The sequence below is a fragment of the Leptopilina boulardi genome, unplaced genomic scaffold (genome assembly GCF_019393585.1).
Source record: "Leptopilina boulardi isolate dan_hultmark-lab unplaced genomic scaffold, ZJU_Lbou_2.1 LbouV2_162, whole genome shotgun sequence".
Lineage (NCBI taxonomy): Eukaryota > Metazoa > Arthropoda > Insecta > Hymenoptera > Figitidae > Leptopilina > Leptopilina boulardi.
Genome location: NW_026137710.1, coordinates 3,102,359 through 3,120,444, shown reverse-complemented (window position 1 = coordinate 3,120,444; position 18,086 = coordinate 3,102,359). Strand labels below are relative to the sequence as shown.

General features: G+C 31.9%; 1 protein-coding gene across 1 annotated transcript in view; it reads left to right on the top strand.

Annotated features, from left to right (window-relative positions):
* LOC127276971 (putative nuclease HARBI1) overlaps window positions 1-15,633 on the top strand; it is a 65,035-nt gene extending 49,402 nt beyond the window's left edge. Inside the window, exons 3-4 of the mRNA XM_051297730.1 lie at window positions 14,698-15,555; window positions 15,621-15,633. Of these exons, the coding sequence (XP_051153687.1) occupies window positions 14,698-15,555; window positions 15,621-15,633 (871 nt within the window). The remainder of the gene's footprint in view (window positions 1-14,697; window positions 15,556-15,620) is intronic.
* The last annotated feature ends 2,453 nt before the right edge of the window (window positions 15,634-18,086 follow it).

The window sequence follows — 18,086 nt, the reverse complement described above, 5'->3', positions numbered from 1 at the left end:
TATATATATTTTTGTGAATTACCCCAAAAATTCCCATAAACATTTTAAATCAAATTTCAACTATTTTATAGAATTCAACAAGCAAAGAATTTTTTTTAATTTGTTTAAAAAAATGAAAAAATGTTTCCGTCCCAGCATGGATATTTATTTCTTGACACATTATCTTCAAAAATATGTATTGATATTTATCATTTCGATAAAAAAATATTTTTAAAGTTTCAGACACCAAATTTGCAAAAACATATATAACATATCGAACGACAATTCAACATTTTATTTTGGTAATTTATGGAAATTTATGCTGTAATTTATGGAAATTTATACGGTAATTTATAGAAATTTATTTGGTAAGTTATAGTAAACTTACCAGAGCTATGATAGTTTACAATAAATATTTTTAATTTCGTTTGTTTCATTGTGTATTAAACTTGCACTAGTGACGGTCGAAATTCTGTGGCGAGTGGAGACGCTGGGGTCGGTGGATATATAACATTTGTTGTTACTGAAGTATAACAATATTAACATTTGATTTTTATTTAAATAATTCAATGTTTAATAATAAAACGCAGAATAACACACAAAAGTACAGTCAAGTATAAATAGCAAAAAGAATGAAAATAATTATTTTTTTGATCAAACGTTTTTTTTATTCAATTCTACTACAATATACAAAATACAAAAATTTCAACAGTAATTGTATTTATTAGTGCACATTGCTAAAAATATTAACTTTTTTGATTAAACATCCTGTGGAGACAGGTCAAATTTCGACGTTTTCAGCCTTAAAAACCACTTTTCACAAAAAATTATAATGTTAAATACAAAAGTAACTATTGGTATATATATATACCTATATAAATAGAAATGAAAGTACACATATATGTATATAAATATGTATATAAGTAGTAGGGCTGTGCCAGTTTTACAACACAGGTAATGTAGGTATCTACCTTACCGACATATAGTAACTCTACTTTACCCTTGGTGGATGTTACCGACCGTTGTCGCGAGATGGCACTGTTGCTCGCGGGAATTTTTGAAATTTTTAACCCGTTTGGTCACTTTGCTTACCACCCACTTTCCACCTTCTTGGTCACCCACCACCCTCCTTATTTGCATGTCTTTTTTAAATATTACCACCCACTTTCCACCCCTCTTGGCTACCCACCACCCCTTAATTTGCGCTGTTGCTCGCGGAAATTTTTAACCAGTTTGGTCACCTCCCTTTCCACCCACTTTCCACCCGCTTGGTCACCCACCACCCCCCTTATTTGGATGTCTTTTTAAAATTTAACCCTTTTGGTCGCCTACCCACCCCCTAATTTGCATATGTCTTCCCTATGTATAAACATATACGGTCCCATAAATTAAAAAATCATAATTAGAACCTCGAGGAACAAAGGGTTCGCGAGATTACGTGCGGGACTGTGGGTGACTGTGGGTGGTGCACAGTGGATGACTCAAAAGTGAATGTTGGAGACTACATGTACCTCAGGCGATTCCCGTGGCAAGGAAAGTCATTCTGTTTCAGAATCAGCAGCATCAGACCTTCAGCACTCGCAGCAGTAGAATTAAAATAAATAATCCCACCCACATTCCTCCCACTTGGTCACCCTCTACCACCCACTCATGTTTTTTTAAGCTTCCCTCCCACTTTCCACCCACTAATTTGCATGCCGATTTTATTTTTCATGGTATGTAACTATTTTACCATATACTAATGTTTTTCAAAAGAGGGCGCCACTTTTTAAAACTTCTTTTTTTCATGTTAAGTCCCTACCCTAGCGGATGGGTTCAACGCGATTTTAACGTAATAGCGTTGAAACACCGTTGGGAACACAACGGTCACTAAAAATGTTATTTAAAAAATAAAATATGATAAAGTATTTATTAGTATTTGTACAAAAAGTGTTCATGAGTAATTTAAGACCTTATTTGTATCAATTTAATACGAAATAAGTGAAATAAAAGATAAAATATGGAGCACTGTTATATCAGGGTTTTCTGTCAAATTTTTATATAATTCAATGAAAAGTGTTTTAGATATGATTTTTTAATAATAAAAAAGCAGTGAAAAAGTATTAATTTATTATTTTAAAGCATTTGAAAGGGTAATAAATAGTGAAAATTAATGTGTTTATTGTGTACTATTTGTGTGTATAGGACAACGTTTATCGACAGCAAGTTACAGGTTACACCAGTGAACGCTTGATGGCAGCACAGTAAACAATTAATAAGACTTTGACAAGAAAAATATTTAACCTAGTGAACGTCGATGATGCATCTGGACACAAATAAAAAAAATGCTAAAGACTTATTGAATATTCTTAAAAAATGTTACCAGGGGGTTTTCGGGGTCGCTAATTACAAATTTGATAACAGATTTCCAAAATTCAAAATACCAAATAAAATATAACAAAATAGAAAAAAATTAAAACATAATCAAATTCTCCATCAGCTTGCTACTCGGGGGTTTTTGGGTTCGCTGATTACGAATATAATAACAAATTTTGAAAATTCAAAATGTCGAAACAAAAAAAATTAAACTTAAAACAAATTCTTTGGAAGTACGTTACTCGGGGGTTTTTTGGGTCGCTGATTACGAATATAATAACAGATTTCCAAAAATCAAAATAGCGGATCCAATATGGCGGATCAAAACAATTAAACAATTATCGAATTTGTTATTATATTCGTAATCAGCGAACCCAAAAACACCCGAGTAACAAGCTTATGGAGAATTTGATTATGTTTTAATTTTTTTCTATTCGTTATATTTTATTTGGTATTTTGAATTTTGGAAATCTGATATCAAATTTGAAAACCCCCTAGTAACATTTTTTAAGAATATTCAATAAGCCATTAGTATTTTTTTTATTTCCCAAGTAGCACGATATATCAACCAGATGTCACGGTGATATCACCGGGGAATGTCACCGTGACATTAGGAAAATGTCAAAATGTCCGCCTTACGGTAATATCACACGGTGACATCAAGGTGATATCACATGACTGTGATATCACCTTGATGTCATGTTGATATTTTACAGGGATTAAAAATTTTTTAAAAATTATTATTTTTTACTATTTTTATTTTTTTTTTATCATTTTTTTTATCATTTTTATTATTTTTTTTATTTATTATTATTTTTTAAATTATTAAAAATTTTAAGTCCCTGTAAAATATCAACATGATATCACCGTGATATGACTGTGATATCACCTTGATGTCACCATGATATCACCTCGATGTCACCGTGTGATATTACCGTAAGGCGGACATTTTGACATTTTCCTAATGTCACGGTGACATTCCCCGGTGATATCACCGTGACATCTGGTTGATATATCGTGCTACTTGGGAAATAAAAAAAATACTAATGGCTTATTGAATATTCTTAAAAAATGTTACTAGGGGGTTTTCAAATTTGATATCAGATTTCCAAAATTCAAAATACCAAATAAAATATAACGAATAGAAAAAAATTAAAACATAATCAAATTCTCCATAAGCTTGTTACTCGGGTGTTTTTGGGTTCGCTGATTACGAATATAATAACAAATTCGATAATTGTTTAATTGTTTTGATCCGCCATATTGGATCCGCTATTTTGATTTTTGTCTTTTTGGAATCGAATATAATAATATTCGTAATCAGCGACCCAAAAAACCCCCGAGTAACGTACTTCCAAAGAATTTGTTTTAAGTTTAATTTTTTTTGTTTCGACATTTTGAATTTTCAAAATTTGTTATTATATTCGTAATCAGCGAACCATCATTTTTATTATTTTTTTATTTATTATTATTTTTTAAATTATTTAAAATTTTAAGTCCCTGTAAAATATCAACATGATATCACCGTGATATGACTGTGATATCACCTTGATGTCACCATGATATCACCTCGATGTCACCGTAAGCCGGACATTTTGACATTTTCCTGATGTCACGGTGACATTCCCCCGGTGATATCACCGTGACATCTGGTTGATATATCGTGCTACTTGGGTTGTGTCTAGATGCATCATCGACGTTCACTAGGTTAAATATTTTTCTTGTCAAAGTCCTGTCAAAGTCTTATTAATTGTTTACTGTGCTGCCATCTAGCGTTCACCGGTGTAACTTGTAACTTGCAGTCGATAAACGTTGTCCAATACACACATATAGTACACAATAAACACATTAATTTTCACTATTTATTACCCTTTCAAATGTTTTAAAATAATAAATTAATACTTTTTCAAGGTTTTTTTATTATTAAAAAATCATATCTAAAACACTTTTCATTGAATTATATAAAAATTTGACAGAAAACCCTGATATAACAGTACTCCATATTTTATCTTTTATTTCACTTATTTCGTATTAAATTGATACAAATAAGGTCTTAAATTACTCATGAACACTTTTTGTACAAATACTAATAAATACTTTATCATATTTTATTTTTTAAATAACATTTTTAGTGACCGTTGTGTTTCCACCCTGTTGAAAATTCCCATGTGAGAACACATATGGGATCCCATCCAGAATCTCTTGTGAGTTCTTATGTGGGTTCCCATACAGGTTCACACATAAGATCCTGTATGAAAAGGTCCCACACAGCACAATATATTGCTGTAAGCTTACCTCAAGCTTACATGTAATTTTTGTAAGCTAACCCTGTAAGCTTCAGGTGAGGTCGAGGTAATATAAAAATGTCCGCCATACAGTAAGCTTACACAGTAATGCCATGGTAAACTTACATGGTAAAGTCATGGTAAGCTTACACGGTAAGATCACTGTAAGGTTACAGTAAGCTTACACGATAAGCTTATATTAATTGCTAATAAATAACAAAGTATTAATTTATCAACTTACAGTAAACAATAAATTGTTTTGCACAATTATATTTATTTTGTCATTTATATAAAAAACCCCGGTAGGGTTTGCTTAAAAAAATTTACTGCGCATTCATAAGTGCCATAGAAAGCTACTGCGCATAAATATTTTTAAAAAATTATTTATTGATACCTTTGAAAACTTGCCGTGTAAGCTTACTGTAACCTTACAGTGACTTTGTCATGTAAGTTTACTATGGTCTTACTGTGTAAGCTTACTGTATGGCGGACATTTTTATACTACCTCGACCTTACCTGAAGCTTACAGGGTTAGCTTACAAAAATTACATGTAAGCTTGAGGTAAGCTTACAGCAATATACTGTGCTGTGTGGGGTTCCTGGGATGAACTTGCGTGAGAGCTCGCGCATGATCTTATGTCTCTGTAAAAGCAATAACACAGGATCCCATGAGGTTTCCTGTGTAGGTTCCTATATGAACAACACGATAAATAGGAACACACATGGGATCTTATCCGAGATCCTATATGAACAACACGATAAATAGGAACACACATGGGATCTTATCCGAGATCTTGTATGAGTTCTTACATAGGTTCTCCCATATAAGAAGATTAATAGCAGCTTAATAAGATTTGATATAAAATCTTATTAAGCTGCTATTAATCTTCTTATATGTGAGAACCTATGTAAGAACTCATACAAGATCTCGGATAAGATCCCATGTGTGTTCCTATTTATCGTGTTGTTCATATAGGAACCTACACAGGAAACCTCATGGGATCCTGTGTTATTGCTTTTACAGAGACATAAGATCATGCGCGAGCTCTCACGCAAGTTCATCCCAGGAACCTTTTCATACAGAATCTTATGTGTGAACCTGTATGGGAACCCACATAAGAACTCACAAGAGATTCTGGATGGGATCCCATATGTGATCTTACATAGGAATTTTCAACAGGGCAACGGTGTTTCAACGCTATTCCGTTCAAATCGCGTTGAACCCATCAGCTAGGGTATTTTTCAATGGTAACTCTACTTTATCATAGATCGGTGTTACCGACTGTTGTCGCAAGATGGCGCTGTTTCTCGCGGGATTTTTTAAAGTTTTAACCCGTTTGCATAAGTCCCTATTTTTCAATGGTAACTCTACTTTACCATAGATCGGTGTTACTGACTGTTGTCGCAAGATGGCGCTGTTAGTCGCTGGAATTTTTAAAATTTTTAATCCGTTTGCGTATGCATTTTTTGAAAATTCTACTCACTTTTCTCCCACTTGGTCACCCGCTACCACTCACTCATTTGCTTATTTCTTTTTAGCTACCTTCACACTTTCCATCCTCTTGACAACCAGAGTAGGGTTTAGAGTATATGTTGAGCTGCATGCGCACTCCCCCTCTCTCTCTTTTCATCAACTTGCGTGCGCATTATTATAATAGAGGAGGGATACATAGTATATGGTGAGTTGCGTGCGCAGTTTATTTTTTTAAGTGGGAGTGGAAAGAAGTGGAAGAAAAAGAAGAGTGGGGTTGATGGGATATAATGCAGAACACAAGCCCAGAGATAGCATAACTGTTACAGATATGACAGATTCTTTTTCAATCGCCTTAGCCCAAAAAGTCATTGTTCTGGGAGTGGCTTCATACTTTGGTAAATTGTTGTCCTATATGATAGTAATAAATCCCTAAAATATAAACTCATTAAAAAAATATTTGTAGAAAGTAGAGGGGGTTGAAGTTTTGACGTTAAGCGTAACATTGTCATTTTCAAATCCGTATAACTATGACAAAAGTTAATGGATTTTAATTTATCTATAATGAATTTTAATGCATTTTTCACGTACTTTTCAAAAATGTATATGAAATTAAGAAAAAAAATTTTTGACCCCTTTTTTTCCAAAATCAACCCTTATTTTTCGATTTTCATCCCTTCGGGTATTTTTTTTTATTTTCATTGGAAAGCTGAGGTTTTTTCCGATGAGCTATGTAAATATGAAAGTGAGACAACAATAATTTTGTGAGAAACAGAATATTAAAGCAGGCGGTGCCGATAAGGGTGCCGTTAAGGGTAACATTGTCATTTTCAAATCCGTATAACTATAACAAAAGTTAATGGATTTTAATACAAAATTGGGTGGGAAGACGTCTCAGCGTTGAGAGCGCTTCGTTTCTTTACTTCAAGTATGACAGATATTCCGTTGGGGGAGCAGTGCGCAAACGGTACGGGTAAGCAGCTATCTTATAAACAAGCTAAGGCTATGACAGCGGTTCCACATGTATGCGAAATCGCAAAGTCGTTGCGAGCAGCGTAACCCCACTGCGCCATCTACTCATTGCACTCCCCTTCGTGACGTCAGAAGGGGGAATCATTAGGTAGATGGCGCAGTGGGGTTACGCGGCTCGCAACGACTCTGCGATTTCGTATATATGTGGAACCGCTGTGAAGGAACTTCAGCTCTAGCGATGCGGGTGGTCTGAGCTTTTAAAACGGGATGTCAGCCGATCGAGAAAGGGGTCGTTAGCATTCTTCGATTTGATAGAGCACCTGTTCTCGTTGGTACTGCTGCTCACCCAAATTTCTGTCACTGTCGTTGTACGAAGTACACGGAAAAAATAAGTCATCAAAACTTTCGTAAACTAGTATTTCACTTTTGGACGGAAACGAAAGTTGTTCAAAAAGTATAGACACAGTTTATTAAAAAACAAAACTATTAATAAAAATTTGAACTGTGAATACGAGCCGATGTTCAATGTGCTCTGATGTTTGGGAATCAGTTTATCAAACTTTAATAAACTCTCACCTAGAACTTACGTACGAGTATCAAAGATTTCGTAACACTTATATGCATAAAAATTTGACGACAGTCAACCAAATGCTTGTAAACTCACAAAAAATTTAGAACAATTGAAAAAAAATTCACATTCAGGGGCATTTTTTGGTATATTTCACTTATTTTGTACAACATCACTTGAAACACAATTATTAATATATTACACTGAGAGAAATGAATGGTTAGGGCTACTACAATTTTATTAGTAAAGGAGGTATTTATTCTCCTGCCTATTTAGTTAGTAAAATTCAGTAATGTTTAATAATGTTTTTAGTGAATTAAAATATTTTCGATGTCAAGCGCAACTATTTAGAATTGGTAAACAGGAAATAATAACCACACCTACAGAAATAGTTCCATGCAAAAGTTTAACTAACAGAGTAGTTGGGTTTACCATTTTTTTAGTAAACGCGGTTGGCAATTGTTAGAAATTCGGTTGTCAACACTCATGCTTGTGAAGCAATGTCGTGATAAAACATGATCATTTGTGTTTATGTTCTGATATATTTTTAACAATTATATTATTTCTATATAGATTATCTAATTGAGTGTTAAAAAAGTGCGTGGATTTGCGGGAGTTATTAATCTCAGGGGGGTTCGAAGATTATGTAGATCGTTTTGAATGTAAGTGACAATTTAACCAATAAATCTAACCTATAAAATTTATTTATTATTATTCACATCGTACAAAAAATATGTTTAATAAGAGATTTATATTTTACTTGGTACAGCAAGAAAGTTATATTAACCTTATAATAAAAAAATTTTTTTGAATGTAAATAATATTAAATAAATAATTGCGGCTGTATTTTATTATATTTGATTTGAATGGTAAAATAACTAAATGTTATCTGTTATAATATTTATTAGTAGTTGGTAATAACTAAAGTAAGTTCCTGTTACTAATAAAATGGTAACGGCAAGTATTTAACTTTTTACTATTATAAATGGTATCCCCGACTATCGAATTAGCAGCAGTGTAGTTTACTAACTAAAATGGTATTCGTAACCATTTTATTCTTTGCTCAACTACTTTGTTCTCTCAGTGTATATATACACTATACACAATTTTATCGACATTAAAATTCGGAATTCACTTCCGCGGGATTCGAACCTATCTACCTACCTAACCAAGATATACGCATTTTGTCTTAAAAACTAACCGCGCCGCGGCTATCGAAAGCCACGCGAACGAAGCAGTTAATTCCACTGATCAACACTGACCAAGCTACGAACTATGCATGTTCAGAATTTTAGAAAAAGTCTACGATTCTTTCGTTGACTGCTTCTTAACTAGTCTCTTTCGTGCGTCAAACTTTCAATTACTACAATGTTGTAAAACTTTTTATAGATATTTAACAATCTTTAAGCAATATTATTAAAAACTGTTCAATGTAGATTAACAAACTGATGTTTCTATACAGTTTGTAAATAATTTCTTGACTCTGTTTCACTTTTTCGGTAAAGTTTATGCTTCATTACTAAAAAGTGTATGAAACGTTTAAAAATTTGTGTCTCGTCCAAAAGTGAAATACTAGTTTACGAAAGTTTTGCTGACTTATTTTTTCCGTGTATAAAGTGAAATAATAAAAATTTAAATTATTGATTTTTATGAGATAATCATGCGCCCTCTATATAAATATATTTTAAAAGTATTATATTTCCTGAAGAAAATGCTCTAACGTAAATTAATAAAATTATTTTTTTATTTGAGTTATTTCGTAGGTGGAACATTTGTGAATCTCCACTAGTAAATGGACGTTATTATCAAAAAATTTTAGGTTATGTTTAATAATAGTTTTACATTGATTAAACATTTATATTTAATTATGTAAAATCAAAATAAGTTTTTATTGAATAATTTGGATTGTAACCGTCAGTGTTCTGTATTATCCTCTTTGTGTATATTCAATTTAAAAATTACTATCATAACCTAAAATATTTTGCGTTAACGTCCCTCACTTGAAAAAACTTGCACAAGATCCTGTACACGATCCTATACAAGCTTTTTCTACCGGGCCCTTTTCTCGTAAAGCGTCATATATGTCCTATGGTAATAAATATAAGTGGAAGGGCGCCAAAATTTTTATGGTGCAAATAGTTGAAAACTATCATTGATTGTTACATCCGGGTAACAATTTCCCCTAATTTTACTTAATTATGTATATATTAATAGGATAGAGTGTGGAAACGAAATCGATCTCAAAAGTGATATAACATTAAATTAACACTTAGGATCAATAATTTAATAGAAATAACTGTCGAATTTATAACTATAAATACTAAAGAAATCGTGCATTATCTCTTTTCTAAATTTATCAATTTAGTACATGTTGCTTCTCTTACACCTGCAATAAAATTCATTCCTGTCAAAAGTGCGAGAGACGAGAAATAACTATAAAGAATATTGTAATTGGAGATCAACGCCGTCCGGCGAGGTTTTCATATCAATAAATTTTGATAATATCATTGTTTGGAATTTTGAGGTCTTAGCAGGGTCAATTTTACGCCGTCCGGCGAATTTTGACTTTGTACTCGACGTTTTACGCCGTTCGGCGAATTCTGTCTAAGTCCTTGATTTACACAAACAATTGAAAAGGAATCTCAATCTTTGATTTATTTGTAATATCAATTTTCTAAAATAACAATGTTATTTTCAGTCAGATTAGATTATTCCAGATAAGCCAAAAATTGATAGAAAACCCAGAAATAGAGAAGGAACAAACGCAAAAAAGGCTATTTGATAAAACCGATAATCTGAACACAACAATTCTTCAAAATTAACAAGATTTTTCTACATTTTTCGATTTACTATTACATCAAACAGAACAGTTAATGTCCATAAACAATATTTAAAATAAAAGAGTTTATTATCAAAATCTTAATGTATTTCGTTTACTTTATTACATTAATTGTATATGTAATGTTTTTCGCCATAATTTGGTGGACAGTTTATCATTAAAAATTCGATTAGTAACCACAAATGAACAATTATTTTTCAATTCTTGAATATAATCAACATAATTATCGTTACGTTGAACTAATCTCAGGCTATTTCAAGTCACATAAAGGTAATTTTTTATTGATCACACATTAACAATAAATTTGGTAAAATAATCAGCAATATCATCGTTTATATCTATCGATAAAAACGTCATAATAACAGCAAGACAAGGTGCAATTTGCACAAATGGTAGTGCATTAATAGAATTTAGCGATTTCTCTCTAAGATTTGAAGCTATCGATTATCAAAGTGAAACAGAGATTATTAGAATTCTTGGTGCGCCATTTCTCGATCAAATTTACGAAACAAATTACTTCAATAGAGTAGCAGTCTTTTATGAAAGAGCAATTTGGTTACGTGAAATCTCTATCCAACGCCGAATCAGACGCCGTATTATCACTTTTATCCGAAACTTCTCTTTACGAAGAATTCCAGTACTAAATATAATTCTTAATGAATTAGTACAATAACGAAATTTCATTTAATTTAGTTATTTACCCAAATTTCACACCTATATTAACAATCAACAACCCGAATTAACAGGTGTTCTTGGATTATCTTTTTTTAACACAGATCCTAGTGAATTTCGGTTATAACTTTACATAAAACTATACATAATATACAATATTAATCAATATAATTTTCGACATTGATCATAACAAAATTTAAATTTCATAGAATCATTCTTTTTAGTACAACTAATCGATAGGACAAAAACTAAAATTTTAGATTCCCAAAATTTAGGAGAAATTTAAGTTTAAATAAAGCCCCCTTGAGAAAAGATATTAGGCGAATATACTAGCATATAAGGGTTGCAGTTGCAAACAGGCGCGAAAGTTTGATTTTATACACTCGCACTACTGGCTGGCGCCAAGTGCGTTGATCCGTAAGTAGTACAAGACGAGCTGTGTCACACAGACAATAGTGCGATAACACTAAACTCCCATAAGGCTATACGGTTCCAAGCCGCCATTATCCGTATTGCCCTATGAACTCATACTTTCATTTTATTGAAAAATATAATCAATTATATCCAAAAATTCTTTTGGAATCACATTTCTTTAAGAATCACGAGTGTTTATTCATACTTGATCCATCTTTACCCATTAATTTAATTAAAGAAAGTGAATTAATTCCTTTTTAAGGAATAAACCGCATAATTAAATATTCCTTAAGAGATAGTACAGTCAACACTATCGGAGAAGCAAAAGTTTGCATCAATTATACAGTTTTAGAATTCCAAACTATTAATAGTGAGAGTAATTATAATATTGCTGGAATTTTAGGGTTACCATTTTCATTTGATATAATTAACAAAATATTTTAATCATTCCTTCCGTTTTCAGTAAACTTATAATCATGGCTACAGATACGCCACAAACAAGTAACTTATCCGGTAATATTGATAGGACTTTGAACGATGCCATGATTACATGAATGGCTGAGTGTTTTGTGTTGCAATAAGGCATAATGAATATTCCTTTCTATGATGGTAAAAACATTCCTGTAAGAGATTTTATAGAAGATATAATAAATAGTGAGTCTAATATTCCTATTAATTGTGAAAAACAATATTTAAATTCTTGCCAGATTAAAAGGTGTAGCTAGAGATATTATACAAGGTAGGAATTTTAATACCGTAGACAAATAAACCCACACAGCACAACATCTTACACCAGGCCTACAGCAGGCTTACATGTAAGGTTTGTAAGGTAACATCGTAAGCCCATAGTAGACTTACAGTAAACCTAAAATGTCCGCCTTACAGTAAGCTTACATGGTAGGGTCGAGGTAAGCTTACATGGTAGGGTCGAGGTAAGCTTACACGGTAAGGTCGAGGTAAGCTTACATGGTAGGGTCGAGGTAAGCTTACATGGTAGGGTCGAGGTAAGCTTACACGGTAAGGTCGAGGTAAGCTTATGAGTAAAGGCTGTGGTAAGGTTATTATTAAGTTGTAAGGTTGAGGTAAGGTTGTGGTAAGCTTACAAGGTAAGGCAAGTTATATTCAAATAATAATATTAATAATAAATAAATATTCAATAAAAAAATTTTTCTTTTGCCTTATTCTATTTTGGGAACCTATCATTTCGCAGAAAGTTTTGAAAACAAATTTGGGAGGAGTAGGATTCGAACCCAGGACCGAAGTATATACCTAACAACCTAACCAACTGAGCTAAACGGGGAACTGACAATGAGAAAAGTAATCTTACTTTTAAAGTGGAACCAAGAAGATAATCAACTCCTTAAAAGCAAGATTACTTTTCTCATTGTCAGTTCCCCGTTTAGCTCAGTTGGTTAGGTTGTTAGGTATATACTTCGGTCCCGGGTTCGAATCCTACTCCTCCTAAATTTGTTTTCAAAACTTTCTGCGAAATGATAGGTTCCCAAAATAGAATAAGGCAAAAGAAAATTTTTTTTATTGAATATTTATTTATTATTAATATTATTATTTGAATATAACTTGCCTTACCTTGTAAGCTTACCACAACCTTACCTCAACCTTACAACTTAATAATAACCTTACCACAGCCTTTACTCATAAGCTTACCTCGACCTTACCGTGTAAGCTTACCTCGACCCTACCATGTAAGCTTACCTCGACCCAACCATGTAAGCTTACCTCGACCTTACCGTGTAAGCTTACCTCGACCCTACCATGTAAGCTTACCTCGACCCTACCATGTAAGCTTACTGTAAGGCGGACATTTTAGGTTTACTGTAAGTCTACTATGGGCTTACGATGTTACCTTACAAACCTTACATGTAAGCCTGCTGTAGGCCTGGTGTAAGATGTTGTGCTGTGTGGGAATCCAACATTTAAAACAAAGATTTGCTCATCGTAAGGGCCGGTTTCACCAACTCTGATTAAGCATTTAATTCCCGATTAGTTTAATTTAATCAGACTTATGCGTCCCACCATCTTTTAATCGTGGTTAAAATGTCTTAACGGGTGATTAACTTAACCGCCCGATTTTGGCCGGTTACGCAGACTAATCGCCGATTACGGTGTCAACATAACCTATAGCAGATTATTTACACGTGACATGGAAGGCATGGAAGATCTATACGAAAATTTCTTATCGTCCTCTGATGATGAAGATTTATTACCAATTATAAATCGAAGGCCAAGGATTATTAAAGACAGAATAAATTATATGGAGACATTTGACGATGTGGATTTTGTTCGAAGATTTCGATTGTCAAAGAACACTGTAAACGAGTTGCTCATTGAAATACAAGACCAGTTGCAAAGTGCAACTCAAATGTATTTATGTAATTGATTATTTATTTAAATAATGTATTACATATCGTAAACAAAAGAAATATAAAATATAAGTTACAAACTTGATCATTCAGAAATCTTCAATTGAAATGACGTGAATTTCTATGTATATTATGTATTATGGTCAATGATCAACATTTTTTTTAATTTTGACAACATTTTTATATGTGTAAACTATTTGCATTGACTAATATTACTATATCTTGTCAAGATTATCTATTAATTTATTAATTTTTATAAAGTATTTAAACAATATTGAGAGAAAGTCAAATTGATGCAAATACCAAAATATGTGCGTTTTAAAAATATGCAACTAAAAATACATATATTATTATTATTATTTTGTATTATATTATTTATGAAACAGAATATTCATTTAAACGAATTTTTATTAGGTAGAATTTAAATACAAAGAATTTACTTTTAGTGGAAGTTTCATTTTCTACAATTATTAATTGACAGAAATTTAATTTAATCAATTTTTCATATTACAGAACTTACTTATTGTTAGCCGAAATTTTATTTAATAGAATGTCTATTTGATCGAATTTAAATTTGTAAAAATTTTCATCTTTTCGAATTTCCATTAAACAGAATATTTGATTAAAATTAATTGAAAATCAGGATATTTAAAATTAATAATCCTTTTTGAGTTATCATGTAAGAGGAATTGTAAAATTTATGAAGCTTTTGAAACTTTTTCTTCTTGCATAAAATATTTATTTTATGCCTTCTGTTTTAGGAATCATGCTATTTCGCCAATAATCCAAGTTCTGCTTACTTTACGGTATTATGCAACTGGTTCACATTTGATTGCTGCAGGAGACTTCTCGGGTGTCAGCAAATCTAGTGCCCATAGAATAGTTCATAGAGTCACAGCAGCTATTGCTAGATTAGCTCCAGATGTGATAAAACTTCCTGCTTCACCACAAGAAATATCAGCAACTCAAATAGATTTTTATGCTATAGCTCGATTTCCTAGAGTTATTGCAGCATTAGATTGTACACATATTAAAGTACAATCTTTTGGAGGTAATGAAGCAGAAATTTTCAGAAACAGAAAAGGTTATTTTTCCATAAATGTGCAAGCTACTTGTGACGCAAATTTAAAATTTTCAAATATTGTTGCTCGTTGGCCTGGAAGTGCTCATGATGCAACAATACTCAACAATTCAAGATTACGTGGCTGTGCAGAAGCTGGAGAGTTTGGTGATGGAATTATCTTGGCAGATGGTGGTTATAATATGAGATCATACCTCTTAACTCCACTTTCAAATCCTGCAACTCCAGCTCAAAATTTATACAATGAATCACAAATCAGAACAAGAAATACAATTGAGCGAGCATTTGGAGTATGGAAACGTAGATTTCCATGTTTAGCTATAGGCATGCGTTTCACAATAGATCATGTACTTCCAGTAATAGTAGCTACTGCAGTTTTGCATAATTTGGCACGAATAACTGGGGAAGAACAGCCCCCTGATGATCCGGATTTAAACATAAACTGGGATGAAATTTTAAATGCAGATCTTTACAATAGAGTAAACTTGGGAGCAGGCGAAGACCTCACGCTTCGACTTCTTTTACAGTATTTTGAAAGGTAAATTTCACTTTTATTTGTTCGCATTTTATGAATGTAATATAAAAATTAATCATTTTTTTTAGTCTTGTAGGTTGACAATAAATTGAGCGGAATACTACTGGCTGGAATGAAGATATTTTTTAATTAACTATTTAAAAGAAACATATATTCATGGATATTAAAAATTGTCAAATTTTTTTCTAGAATTTTTATTTCACAAAATTGTATTACATTCAATATAAATTTGAATAAAGTATGAAAAACGTTCATACAATAACAATAAACAAGTGTTTAAAGTTCTCTAGCGGTGCACTGCGTTAATCACAATGTCTTGTTTAAGCAACATACATTAATATCATTAATTTAACAATATTAAACTTTGATTTTATTGCTACTTCACATTAAACTACTAACTGTGAAGGTACATTTGACTTACAATACGTATACATAAAAATAAAACCAACAAACAATCAGTTATTCATACATAATAGGTTATTTAACCAAATGTTGAAAGTTCTCTAAAAAGTGCTTTGGTAATCTTCACGTTTCGCTTAACCAAAAAGACATATTATTAATTAAACAATATTTTACTTTGGCCTTACAATAAAATACTAGTTGTAGAGATATTTAAACGAATTCGTAATTCATTTAGGAATAACATTTTGGCACAAATTATAGTTTACAATTATTGCATCTCATCTAATGTCAGTCTTTAAGATTTTCGGAAAATATATGACTAATTTTCCATACGGCAAAAATTAATGACTTGCTTTAAACATACTAATGAAGAGTAAACTATGAAATAATTTTTTTCTTAAAAATAGATAACTGCTAAATATAAAATACTATTGAAAACCTGAAACGTAACAGTTAACATCATCTGTTTAAGGATATTCTTCCTGATCAGGCGATGCCAAATTTATTTTTTTGCGAAGGAGCTGTATTTCCAAATCTTTTTTAACTAACTTCTTCTTTAAAAGGTCTTGCTCCATTTCCATTTTTTTAACAGTCTGCTCTTTAACCATTATAATATAATTTAATTTGGCTTCCATTAAACTATCAAAATTTTTGGATCGTTCATGTATAGAACGCGTTTTGGCGTACGGCTTATTGGCAATACTTTCTTCCTGTAATATTTCAGGCAATATTCCCGGTTTTGGTATTGGCGATCCATTTATTTGCAACGCAGCAGCTTTCCTCGTTCTTAGCATAGTTGGAGACCATTGCGTCCAGTCATTGTTCTCATCCTTCTGCGATTCCGAGGACATTCTACGTTTTAGCATCGACAATCCGGGTTTCGCTTTCTGGAATCCAGTTTGTGGCGTTGACGTTGCATCTTTCGTTGTCAGCACATTTAGAGACCGTAGTGGCAAGTTAATAGTGTCATCGCTCATGATTATCTGAAATTAAGAAAAAAAAGATGAATTATATTTTGGATAAAAATTGCTACTGTTTTGTAAATTTTCAGAAAAAGCACAAAATAATCTGTACCTCACATGTTTCCATATTAACATTAATTGCACTGACATCAAGCGTATCTTCAAATGCGGGTAATTCATCGTTTTCGTGAAATTCCACAGTTTCAAATTCTTGAGAGTTGTTAATACCGTCACTATAAATTCCACTTCTTTCACCAGGAGAAGCATCGCTATCAAACGCGTTATCCATTGGTTTCCCTGTTTTGCCAATAATTCCCTGTATTTGTATACACAGCTGATCTTCTTTAATTTCATTTCGACCTCCACCAGTCTTAAAAGTTTCTTGCCGTAGATTACTTAAGTGCTTCCTTGTCGAACGTTTGAGATTCTCCCACAATACTTTTAAGTGATTTGCAGTACGATGACTTGGTGATTTTCCCATAGAATTAAATTCCTTGCAAATTACCTCCCACATTTTATTCTTTTCCTTTTGCATAACTGCATCCGTTTTCTTATTTTCGATGATATGCCTGTATTTATTAACTACATTAGTGAGGGTAATTTTTTCCTCACTTGTGTAATTCGGACCTCTTTTTCTTCTTTGTTTTACCTAAAAATGAATATTTATTAATATATTTCTTAAAGAGATGCAAGTTATTTTTAAAATTAAACAGACGGAATTTTGGCTTTTTCCCTGACCTCCATTAAACATCTTGAAGGGATGTTCAGTTGTAAAAAAAAGATAATTTTTATGTAAAAAGTAGAATTACATTTTTACAGTGCTCAGCTGATTTAAAAAAAATGTATGGCTTTTTCTACGATTTTTAATTATGTTATATTTGTAAATTCAAAAAAGAAATTTCTGTTAATTTTACTTAAAAAAAAATATTAATATTTTCATTAAAATAATATTATTGATTAAATTTTATGTAGGAAATAAATAAAATACACTAATAATTATATGAAATTTCTCAAATTCAAAAACAAAACAATTCCAAGGGCACAGTGAGTCAGACATAAATAATCAAAGAGCTTCTGTGCTTGTAAATCTTAAAATACATCAACATTTTTAATATTTATATTTAATACTCTTTAATATTTTTTAAAAATTTATTCAAAATCTTTTGAAAC